This window comes from Gossypium raimondii, chromosome 7 (assembly GCF_025698545.1).
Source record: "Gossypium raimondii isolate GPD5lz chromosome 7, ASM2569854v1, whole genome shotgun sequence".
Classification (NCBI taxonomy): Eukaryota; Viridiplantae; Streptophyta; class Magnoliopsida; order Malvales; family Malvaceae; genus Gossypium; species Gossypium raimondii.
The window spans coordinates 30,638,362-30,651,663 of NC_068571.1; the positions used below are offsets into that span (position 1 = coordinate 30,638,362).

Sequence of the window (13,302 nt, forward strand, 5' to 3'; positions counted from 1 at the left end):
TTAGACTTATTAGTTTCTTCACCCCTCCCTTTCATAAGGTTTTTATGCACTTTCATGCTCTGAGAAACTAGTTTTTAGCACTATAACTTTTGACCGACATGATGAAAGTGAATATCTAGCTATTGGGTTTTTGTTTGTAATGTTTTGGATTTTAGACGTAATTGCAATTGGTAGCATATTAGTTTCATGTAATAAACTTGCTATACTCGAAGAGGAAGAAGATGCATGTGCTGCATTGTTGGTTTAGAATAGATTATTAGATGTCATGCCCTATGTGAAGAAAGCTTGAAGTCTGTAAATTCTTTGGATGTTGCAGCTTTGATGGTTATTTGATAAATGATTCGGTTGACATTGTTATGACTCTAGCTGCATAATTTCCCCTACAAATTATGATTGCTAATCTGTTTCAAAACCTATGTTCATATATGAAGTAATCTTTTCACTTATTGTCCTTCACCTAATAACAAGTGAATCATTATTGTTTGTACATACTTGATTGTTTCATGGCATTGATCACCATGAGTTTAGGCCTTTGTAAAAGCCTTTGCATCAATTAGTCAAGTAATTCTAAAGGTTTTTATGGTTAACACTTAACAGTAACTCTTCTTATGTATTTTATCATATATTTGCATTTGTTAGACTTTTAGTTTCTTCACCCCCTCCCCTTCAAATTAATCAACTGTTAGTTTAAGCATAGCCATAATAACTGTTAGTTTTATCATATATTTGACCCTGCATCATTCATGCCAGTGGTTGATGACTTGGGAAAAGAGGAAACAAGCATGAGGCTGATGAACTTGCAGAGAAGATGTTGGAGATGGCTTCAGATGGTAGAGTGGAAAATAAGATATCTCGAAAACTGAAGGAATTGATCCATAGAAAAGAAACGAAGTATGGTGGAGATGACTGGCAAACAATAGTACACAGGTATGGCTAAAGTAGTAATTCTGTTTGGTGCTAAATGATAATTGCCAAATATAGACAGTAGTGAACTATAGTCTTCCCTCAAAAAAGTATTAAAGAACCATTATCTAATAAAATCACATATGTCATGTCATGGCACTGCCAGTAAAGCCTTTGGTATCATGGACTCCTATAGGTGATATATTTTTAATAATGTCTTTGCCTGGTAACCTGTCACGTTCTTTTCTATTGTTGTAGTCGTATATTGTTCTCTGTAAACCATTATCTAATAAAATCCTAATATTTCTACCTTCAGGATGTTAGTATATGTGGTCACAAGGAAGCCTTTTATAGTTTAGTATTTCTACCTCACGCACAAACAAATGAACCCAGATAGTTTTTATTTTCTTAGCTAAGAACAAGATGAGAAGGAAAAATATAAACTACTTTGATACAATTCAAACACATATATAAAGTGGAAAAAGAAGGGTTTTGACTTACCAGATCAAAGTTGAGAACAAGATTGATAGGATGAGTCGAATAACAGAGTTTCTTTAAGTCTGCTTGTTGTTGGTGGGGTTTTGTAGGAGTGTCAATTGAAGAGTAGGAGTTGAAGAGCAGGGTTTTCAGCAGAATTTGGCTGCTAAATCTGAAGAAAAATAAGATTGGAAAAGAAATTAGTTTAACTTTCAAGGATAAAATGGTAAAATAATAACTAAAAGTAAGGGTATTTTTGGAGAGCTAAAGTACCAACAGCTCACTGCACCTCCATTGCTGCTGAAATCACCAGCTGATTTTTAGCTGAGCAGAGTGGTGGAGATGTAATCTCACTGCACTGACTTGCTGAACCAAACAGCCCAGCAGTGAAATTGGTACAATTACCCCACCAACTGCACCACACTGGCTGTAAAAGCCAAACCAAAGGAAGCCTAAGCCTTATTGATCAACGATGTTACTTATCCAATTTTTAAGGTGTCTTCATTTTTATCATTGAAAATAAAATTCATACAACTTGGTCATTCAATTTTTAAAGCGCTTTTATTTTAGTCACCCAAACATTAAATCTCAAACAAAAGTTAACTGTCTATGCCTCATCATGTTTGAACTTTCATTTTGATCACTTAACTTTTAGGTCGTTTTCATTTTGGTCATCTAAAAAAAATCTTTTTTTAAGTATTGATTAGGATAAAAAAAAATCGAGAATTAAAGTGAAAAACAGAGAAACTAAAATAATACACAAAAATTATCAAATTGTACTTGTTTATCCCATTGCCAAAAATTCTATATTTAGGTTTTGAAATATAAATTTTAAATATTGATATTCAAAGTTTTAGTAGTAAATCGGTTGACATTATCAATAGATAAAAAATTCAATAGTTTATTTAATTTATTTTGATGTTTTGAAATTATTTTCAAAAGTTATGAATGAAATTTCTTGTCTTTCTACAAAATCCAAATTTCTTTTAATTATACAAACTTATATCTTCTATGCTAAGCTAAAAGTAAAAAAAAATTCCTTGCGATTAATTTAATTAATTAATATCATACTTTTTTTATCACTTTTTACCTAAACAAAGAACAGACAATTAATTTAATTAATTGCAAGTGTTTTTTCCTTTACTTTTAACTTAGTATGAAATATTCGATATTATATAATCAAAAGAAATTTAAGTTTCATAAACAATTATTAAATATGAGTTCTTTGAATTGATTTTGGTAAGAATAATTTGGAAACATAAAATGAAAATTTAAAATTTAGAAGGAGATTAAATTAATTAATTTTAATATTATAGTAACAAATCGGGTGAAAATTTTTAAAATTTATTCAATTTATTTTGATGTTTTGAAATTTAAAATTTTAATATTAAAAATTTAGAATTTCGCAATGGGATATACAAGTACAATTTGACAATTTTGGTGTATTATTTTAGTTTCTATCATTTTTTCACTTTAATCCTTGTTTTCTAAATCCCAATCAATACTTAAAAAAATATTTTTTTTGGTAACCAAAATGAAAGCGGCCTAAAAGTTGGGTAACCAAAATGAAAGTATAAATATGATGTGACATGTACAGTTAATCGTCATTAGAGATTTAACACTTGAGTGACTAAAATGAAAATGTCTTAAAAGTTGAGTGACCAAATTGCAAAAAGAAATTCATTTTAGTTCCAAACTGATAACAAAAGTTGAGTGACCAATTAGGTAGTTCACCATAAAAGAATAATGTAAATATATTTTCTTCCTAGCATAATCTAGATATTATTTACCGATTGGTGGCTCATTATTAGCCATCCTTCAATTCTTGTATGAGAAAAAAGAAATTGTTTTTGTTTTAGTTGGGTATACTTTTATTTGTTTGTCCTTCAATTCAATACACAATGTGTATACATCAAATACAAGTAATGGCTAGAGTTACGAAAGGAAAAGAGAGAAAAGAAAGTGAGAAGAAGAAGAGAAGGAAAAAAAGTTGGAATAATTTTACAAAAGAAATTATTTGAACAATGAAATAAAATAATTTGAACAAAAAAATTATTTTTCAAAAAATAAATAAAATTGATTTCAAGTTGGAATAAGATTTTTTACAAAAATACTTTTTGGTAGAAAAAACTTTTTGAATTAATTGGTAGTAAGCCTCTCTATTTTTTGTACTGGTAGGACTTATGAAGCAATTTAACCTTTTTGAAGTTTCAGCAACACCCAAAAGCTTTTTTTAGCAATCAATTAAAATGACAATTTTATATATTAGGTCCCTAAATATTTTAGGTCATCACATTTCAATCTAGTGTTGCCTCTCTCTCATCCTCCACTAGTCAAACTGTATTTTTGCACCACAAAAAATACTTGTGCTGCCCATCTCTCCCCTTCCACCCTTAAAAAACAATTTTTTTAAACACGCATCATTTTATAATGATGATTTGATGAGCGTGTAAAAAAAATTATAGGTGTTATCCATCTCTCTTCCGCCACCTATTGATACTGTTTCAAACATATCATTTTAGTAAATAATAATACTAAAATACCATTTATTGGCATTATATAAAAAAAAGCCTACTGACGCTATTGATTGGACTTACAGCCAAACCTAAAGTATAATATTCTTAATTAGCCATACTATTTTATAACAATATAATCAAAGTTACATTGTTGTCATACATCAATTTAATGTAATACGATAAATAGTTGTGGTGGGTATAGTATAGATTGTTTTCGGTTCTTTTTATTATATTTAAATTTAGTATTTAGTATATATGATATATTTTTATTTTTTATGACATTATTAGTTAGCTCAAACATTTGATGCCTTTAATTATTCGGATAAAATGTGAAGGTCAATATTTTCTTAAAATACTCGTTCTAACTTATCACATTGAAAAGACATTTTTTAACTAATGTTATTATAAAAATAAAGAATCAAATTAAGATATAAAACTAAATCCGAATATAGAAGGATCATTATCTTATTATAGTTAAAAATAATAATAAAGAAAAGAATTGTACATGTATCATGAAGGAAAGCCCTTCCGATGTTCTTTTCTATATTAAATTCATATTTTAAATGTTGTTTTTGTATTATCTTTCATATTCGTTTTATAATTTTTATTAGAAGTTGTTGTCTTTAAATTTTAAACACGTAATCACTTTTAAAAATGAAATGCGATTAACATTACAACTAACAATTGGTTTTTCTCTTTATTTTCTACCAAAATGATCAAAATTTTAATTTGTATTAAAAGAATGAGCTAATTCTTTAAAGCTCATATGAACCCTAAAACCTTAAATTCTAATAACATTTTGATCCACATCTATAAATCCAAGATCTAGTAATATCACCCAACACCAAGTTAAGCTCTCCCTATCATTTCAATCTCATAGCAGAAAAGAAAAACATGTGGGGCCCCTCCATAAAATAGTAGATTAAAATTCAACTTCAATTCATCCTAATCCCAGGTTAGAACATAAGATAATCCTTGTTCCTATTTTTTATTTAAAAATAATAATCCCAACTTTAAATGTAAAAAAATAAAATAAAAATTGAAGTGGACCATCGAATGCGTTTTGCCATGTTAGGGTGAGAAATGAAATGCTATTTATGTAGCATTGTCGTCGGTGGAGTTGGGAGGAAAGAGGGGGGTGGGTGGGGGACAAGATTTAAAGAATCTCGTCAGAGGCAATGATATGCCTGAGAATTTATCCCCCATGTCTCCTGCTTATATGTCTTGGAAGTTTTAACATCCTTGTCTCCTCCATCCTCTGCTCTTCCCTCTAGTAATTTATGCCCACTTCTTCTGCTCACTTTGAACGCACAGAACTTAGATTCAGATTAAACCAGAATATGGGTGATAATGCATGAGCTTGATAGACAAAGAAAGCGAACAATAAGCCAAAAGGACAACCAGGCTAATACTACTTGTGTTTAAGCGGGGATGAGAAAGACAGGTTCCATAGATGATTTGGATAAGACCCAGTCCCCAGAGATTGCCCTTAAAATGCCAAAGGCAGCTAAAAGGGTCCACCACATCCAGCTGAACTCTATCTTGCCAAATGTCGTTATTCAGCTCCCATGGCCTATCCCATGCTCTGGCATTGATGTTGAAATTCACCCCTATCTAATGACCCCACCATCCCATCTTGTTTTTGCTCCCAACTCCAACAAGCCAACAAAGATAAAGGAAACCACACACACACATATATATGAATCCGTTGCAATCAAATGAGCCCGTTGCCGGGTCCATCTCTCACCACTATCCGACTTTGGAATTTGGCATTGATGCAGACATTTATGAGAATAAATGGTCCACCACCAATCTAACAAATGAGGACTCTGAGAGTTGAAAAGCCAGGCAATGCAATGCATGTCAAAGTTTAGAGGACAACAGCAATAATAGATGAAAATATAACTTTTTTCTTGTGATCCTAACAAAGACATTGAATTACAATGGGTATAAGAATTTATGGGTTCGTCCATATTCATACATGTAAAGCAAACATAAAATAAATGCCAGATTATTGTTTTCTTCTCGTAATTGGAGATACAACACCAATACCGGGGAACTAATAGAAAAATAAATTAATTAATTAATAAAAAAGACTCCAAAAACTTAAAAAGGGACTTTAAAGTTGTTAGTCACCTAATGTTGTTGATAGTATTATCTCCACCTACTTGGCTGGTGATAGTTCCTCCCACTATCCCCTTCACTTGTATCAGAAGCAGAGGCCCCATCGAATCGTCTTTCACCTACTTTTGTAGAGTTGCGGTTCATTAGATGATCATCAGAACGAGAGTTGGATTGTTCTCTTGCAATCCGACGTTCCTGAAAAACACGATAAAGGTAAATATACGGTTCACAAATAAAATAATGTGAAAGCTCCCTTTCTGATGCGGTAAACTGTTGTTAATCTATGGTAAGGAAGAGGTGCCTACATCACGGAAGAGCAGATCATCAGCCTCAAGCATGTGGATAATATGCCCCATTTTTGGCCTCTTTGTCGCATCAGGATCAACGCATTTAAGAGCAACCAGCAGTACACGTTTAAGTGCTTTTGAAGCAGGCATCTCGGGTAACTTAGGGTCAACTACTTCCTCAGATTTCCGGTTTCCAACCATGGTTTTTAACCACTCCACCAAATTCACCTGTCAGTCGGTTCCATCTTAGCAACTTCAAGAATTTAGGGTAAGCTATATAGAAGGAAATTTAATAAGTCAAGTCTAACCTCTCCTGGAGGACGGCTATAGTCAACAGGGCTTCTCCCGGAAATAATCTCCATAATAAGTATACCAAAGCTATACACATCACTCTTCTCATTCAGCATTCCAGTACAAGCATATTCTGGAGCAACATAACTGGGAAAAGAAAAATGTAATTTTCCTACTTCAGGACTACATAGCATTTTGGTTACAGCACAAGTATGCATTCATAATGGTTAAATTCAAACTTCTTTTTTTTTTTTTTAAATAAAAAGAAGAGAGAACGTGTAAGAAGGCAAAATGGAATAACTAACCCAAAAGTTCCCATCACACGAGTTGTCACATAACTATTTTCAGAACACAGGAGTTTAGCAAGCCCAAAATCAGAAACTTTGGGGTTCCACTGGCGATCAAGTAGGATGTTGCTGGATTTTACATCCCGATGGACAACCTTCGGTTCAAGACCCTCATGAAGGTAGGCTAAACTGCAAGAAAATAGCAATACACACTCAGAAGAAGAAATTATAAACAACTGTATATGAACCAAAGAATACAATTCTAACTAATGTACCCTTTGGCTGTTCCCACTATGATATTCATTCGTATCTCCCATGTAAGAGGACTGACATCCCCAACATCCCCATGGACCCACTGTTCCAGATTCCCATTGTCAACATACTCATATACAAGCATCCTGAACAGCAAAACCAGATAAAAAAGGTCACTTCTCTTACACTATTCAGAAAAAGAGTAGCATTTTTGTTTTCATGGTGGAAGATAATCACAGTACCTATATGCACCTTCAACACAGTATCCAAGCAATCTTACAAGATTCTTGTGCCTTACACGCCCAATTGCTTCCACCTCCACCTTAAATTCCTTCTCAGCTTGACCCCTGAAGGATTGATTCTTTACTTTGTTAAGCTAATTGGTAGGTAAACCAAACTTAAATCAATGAATTAAAGGGGAATAACGAAGACAAAAAAGATTCCATAAAAGTCTAACCAAAAAGAAAAAACACATTATCGTCCAGGCCTAATAATGACTTAAAAAGCAGTGATTTTTACACTTTACAGCACAATGTCTAACCAAACCAAGGCAAGAACTTTAAACCAGAAAAGGAAAAAAACATTGAGGCAGCTAACTGTTCACAGTTGCATGAATTCATCGATTTCATGACAGAAAAAAATTTGTGTTTTTCCCCTTAGCAATCAAATTAAGTTCAAACTAATTACTATAATGAAAAACAAACCCAATCAAAGATACATAATTCACAAAAGAACATTCATTTCAAGAAATGACAATTATTAACAAAAAAAGAGGCATAATCAAATAAAAGTTTTATAAAAAAAAGGGGTACCTGTTATTAAGCAAATTCTTAACAGCAACTTTAGCTCCATCAGTTAAAACGCCACTATAAACAATTCCATAGCCACCTTCCCCAATCACATTCTCTTCACACAATCCATTGGTAGCTAATTCAAGTTCCCTCAAAGTATACCATCTTCCCCACCCAAGATGAGACACTTCCGGACCCACACTTCCACTCCCAAACGACGCCGTCTCGCTCACACTAGCAGCGGCACTCGTCGGCCCTCTGCTTTCCCCACTGGAGAACACCACCCTGTGTTCCACTTTTCCCAAGTCAACTTGAATCTCCGGTACCGGCGGGGCGGCATGGTGGTGATCTGGTGCGGGAGGGTGATGGACTATTTCTTGGATCTCTTTGGAGATTGGCGGCGTGGGGTCCAGGTGTTGATGTCTACGAGATTTGCGGCGTGTTGTGAGGCAAAGTGAGAGAAGAAACAGAGTCAAGACTATGAGTGAACCAAGTAGAATACCGATCACCACCCATAATCTTAACCCGAATATCGACGTCGGCTTTGATAGCTCCGTGTTAACAAATGCCGCGTCGTACACTGACATTTCCTTTCTTTTTCAGAATTTCTTCAAACAGTTCAAGACTCCGGCAGGATTAACTACGCCGGAGAAACGACTTTCATTAAAAAAAAAGTTTGGGAACAGGAAAAAAGAATCAAAACGAATATAATTAAAGCAAAATGGAGACAGAGAAATAGAGGTTTTTTTTTTTTTCAGTCTCCAGTACCATACCTCTTTTTCTTTTTTAATATCTGCTGTACTTTTAAATAAGTTGTCCGAAAAAAAAAAGGCTTAAATTATTTGAAATTAGAAAATATAATATTGTCTAGCTGGAATTGGATGTTTGTGTAATAAGTGAAATGACGAGATTGTCCTTTTCTTTTCTTCCTTTTTCAATATTGAGACGGCGATGACCGTTAAAGGGAAATTCTAGGACACGTGTTGGCTGGTTAAGTTATTTGGTGTATTTCATCAACGGTAAAGATAAAACAGGACGAATCAGATTGCGTATGGAAGACCTACACCAGAGCTTCACGTGGTTGATGAATCAACGTTTTTAAGTAGGACCCACACGTGGCCGCACCACATTCAGCCGTATATGGAATTATTTAATTAATTATTATTCAATTAATATATCTTAATTTTAGGGATAAATTAGAAAAATATGTGGTTTCTTTAATTGCTTTTAGGTTTTTTTTTCTTAAATTAGATAAATAAGTTGTTTTTTAGAGAGTGTGAAAGCCCATCCAAGTCAGTGTGTTTTCCTCCGGCGATCATTTTCCCAACGACAAAATTTTTAAAAGAGCCAACCGTAATTTTTTTCCGTATAAATATCAAGCTATTTTTCATTCTTTTCACTCAAATTCAATTCTCTATATTCTCTCTAAACTCTCAATTCTCTCAACTTTATCAATTTCTCAATTTTTGTTTGAAATTTTCCTATACACTTTATTTAAAGATACTATAGTTTTATTTAATATATTCATTTGGATTAATTTTTCACGAATGATAAACTCTTTGATTCATTTTGAAGATAAGCACATTTCCATCGCTCAAGCAATAATGATAAGAACAATTTTAAATTTCGTTATTTTCAATTAAGTTAAATTTAAAGTTTTTAATTTTTAAAATATTTTAAAATATTTTATTTTGTCGATATAAATGAGCGGATGATCATGTTTTAGAGGGGTTCATACATAATTTGTCAAATAGTGTAGACATCAAAATTTGTGGTTATCTACAATATACGAAATTCTTACATGCGTCTCGTATGCTTGAGCGCTACAAATTGGATCCTACACTTATTAGCATGTTGGTGGAAAAATGGAGACTCGAGACACACATATTCCTTCTTTCATGCAGTGAGTGTACAATCACATTCTATAATAGCCCGTCTAGGGAGACTATGTAAAGTTACTATTTGGCGTGTAAGTCAATTAAGTCAAAGGTAAAAATTGAGTAAGTTAGTGAAATATTTGTTTTTGATTGGGTAGTGTATTCTATGGGATTTGCCATTTGGCAAACTCTAGGATTTGACGAACTCTAGGGTTTGGTGGACTCTTCTGCTAAGCTATCTGCCTACCCCAGATGTTTTGGGGGAACTCGTTAGTTCGCAGCTTGATAGATTTGTTTCCGTGTTTAGTATATATTACGATGGTTTGGTTAGTAAGTTGGGGTTTAGTTGAGACCTAGTTAGAACTGAACTAAGGTAAAGTAGATGATTAGATTCTTAATTATTTTCTTTTAAAAATTCTAGAGCAATCGTGGAATCCTCTCCCTTTCCACTAAGTTTTTCTCTTGTATGTCTCTATTATATAAGGATATCTAGTTGGCATGTTTTTACATTTTTGCTTTTACTTCTTTTTTTTCCTTGCGTTTTTCTCTAAACTTTTAGAAATTTCTAAGTTGAAATCGATAACGAGGAGTTTCCCGTATCTAACTGACGTCATTCTTAGTACCAATTTATCAGTAATTTCTAGTAAATCCTTAGGTTATTATTTAAGGAATTTATGTCTTTAAAGTAACGCATGCATAGGTTTTAGAACTGTTTGTGAGGAAAGAAACTTCTTGATTTTGGGTTGCATGCAACCGATTCATGCCTACATGCTAAATTTCAGTAGTTTAATGATCTGATAGACATAATTGTCTCTCTTTTTAGCTCGAGAAGCTAACGAAATTCCAAGCAACAAGGGCAAAGGACCTACTGAGTAGATTACTGTATTAGGCTTTCTGGTGAGTTCCTTCTTACTTCCTTGTGTTATAAAATTCTTTTCCTATATAGATTATGTAAGGCAAGTGTTTCCTCTCAATGATGTAGTGTATGGTATCTGGTTATGGTGGTATTAAACCAAAGTTGTCAGGGTGAGTATGGCCAATTCATGTTTTGAGATAAAATACCCTCCTTTCCGCGCGAGCCAGTATCATCTATATGTGAAACGTAATTGTAAACTTTCAATTATATAGATTTTTTTATAGTTGTTTATATCACCTTTTTACTTAGAATTTATGTTAATCTCCAGTATTTGGATATTTAATTGGGCGATTTTTGTTCATATTGAGACAATGAACATAACTTTAGTAAAGTATGTAATTTTATGGATTTGTGTATTAAATTTTGCATAATTTAACTATCTTATGTTACACAGTAATTTCTATGCTTTAATTGTTGTAGTGAGACCATTGAATTAATAAGTGTGGGAGCTTATTCAATACATGCATGGACATGAGTTATACTCCACCTCAATTGGACGACAAATACAACAAATTGAGTCAAGAGAAGTCAATTTGATCTAGTTAAAGTTGTCTTGTTGAAAAGAGCAAGTCTAATAGTTATTTGGGTCACAAAACCATCCAAGTAGGGAGAAAGTAGTCCAATTTGGCTAAGGCATCAAGAGTAACCCAAATTAGCTTTGGGATAATTAATTTGGAGGTCCCTGCACTTGTGAAAATCTTAAAATCAGCCCTCAACTAATACCCAAGAAACTGTCCAACCCATAGCATGATTCATGCTTGATTTCTTGCATAAATCAAGCAACCACCAACCTCTTCCTCCACATTCCATGGCCAGCCTAGAAAGGGAGCATTTCAAGGGATCTCCATGCTATTTTTAGCAAACTCCCTAACCATCCCTCTACTATAAATACCACTCCTCATTTATCATTTCTCATTTCAAGTATCCTTTATTCATCTCTCAATTCACATTCCTTTTATCTTTTCTTCTCTCCTTTCCACGCATAAGCCATCCATTTCTCCACCTCCCTTAGCTAGCATTTCCCTTGAGGAAAACCACTGTTGGCTGGCCAGTTTGAGGAGCATTTTGTGAATAAGCAATCACGAGAATCAGAGGAAGCCACCACGATTAGTCTTCGGAAAATCACTAAAATCATCAAGAGTTTCTTCTTTCTTATTTTTTAATTTTGTTCTTAGTTATTCAACATGTTTGCAAATTATTGTGATGTTTTTCCATTGACAATGATGACTTAATTTTGTTTAGCTAGAATAATTGTAATGACTGGATAAAATTCATTTAATTCATGTTTATATTGTTTTGTGCCTCAGTTGTTCATACTTCCAATTAAAATAATTATGTATTTCATGCATTAAAATATGTTTGAATGTATTAGAATTAGTTAGTCATATGATAACTAATGGACACGATAATTAGAAGGTGCGTGCTTAATTTATATCCTAATCATAATAAATTAGGGGTTCGTAATAGACTAAGAGAACTTATTACCTTGCATAACTTTAGGTTTATGTGATTAAATTGTTTCAAATCTAATCCTTCCTATTACTTCACATAAATTCTAAGGAATCCTTAGTTAAATTATGACATTGGTTTATACATATTTTTCTAAGTATAAGATTCGGTTATATGAGATTCCCAGTTAATGAACGATTGAGTTGCCATGGAATATTTTCAGAACATTGTTAAACATGATGAAAATAAATTGAGTCAAGTGTTGTAATTGTTCTAGCTTATCCATGTTATTGTTGTTGAACTTGTGAAATTGCTGCTAAACCATCACCTTGCATTTTATTTCATCTCATTTGCATTTAGGTTAATTTGCATCTAGTTAATTAATTTAATTTTAACATCCATCACTTCAAAATTAGTGTTTTTTTACCAAGTTATAAATTCATAATTTTGCAATTATTTGATTAACAAATACAGTCTCTGTGGAGACGATAACTCTTTTACTTACTTATTACTTGATAACGATTGTGTACACTTACACAAACCTACGCGTTACAGTGATATGTGATAAAAGATAAGGAGATATGTTTGTGATGCCTTCAATAGGGCAGCTATATTACAAACCGTACTGGCAGATCATGAGAAAACATGTTCAGCTAAACAAAAATTATATAAAGAGTTAAGGGGTAGAGTATATTCATATGAATATGACTGATTGATATGATTCTGACTCTAAATTCTGGGTCTAAGACTGGTACGAGTATAAATCATGTGAAAAACATGCACATTATATTAAGTTATGGTTTAATGGGCGGATAGTGTCTGCCTATAAGTCGTGTTACAGATTGAGTCCGTCTAAGAACTGTGAACGCCATTGGGCGTATTATGATTAGTATGTCTGAACCTCTTTAATATGTTAAATATCATTATGGGTATTAATGCTAGTCTACCAGTGGTATTCCTGTATATTGTTTGTGTTTTCTTTATTTTTGGAACTCATTAAGTTTGTTTGAACTTACTCTGTTATCCTTTCCATCTCAAGCGTGTTGAAAGAAGAAAGAGATTCTGTAGAAAGAGACTACACCAGAGTTATTGTTGATAGTGAGCCACTTGTCTATTTTTGTATCATGTATGA

At 32.9% G+C, this 13,302-nt stretch overlaps 1 protein-coding gene across 1 annotated transcript; it reads right to left on the bottom strand.

The window, feature by feature from the left end:
- Window positions 1–5,786: 5,786 nt before the first annotated feature.
- LOC105796540 (probable serine/threonine-protein kinase At1g01540) lies at window positions 5,787–8,701 on the bottom strand. Its single transcript, XM_012626291.2, has 7 exons — window positions 7,950–8,701; window positions 7,380–7,484; window positions 7,161–7,283; window positions 6,904–7,074; window positions 6,616–6,745; window positions 6,326–6,535; window positions 5,787–6,215 (listed from the first exon to the last, which is right to left on the bottom strand). Exons 1-7 carry the CDS (start codon window positions 8,513–8,515, stop codon window positions 6,051–6,053), a joined length of 1,470 nt encoding a protein of 489 aa, XP_012481745.1. The 5' UTR covers window positions 8,516–8,701; the 3' UTR covers window positions 5,787–6,050.
- Between the last annotated feature and the right edge of the window lie 4,601 nt (window positions 8,702–13,302).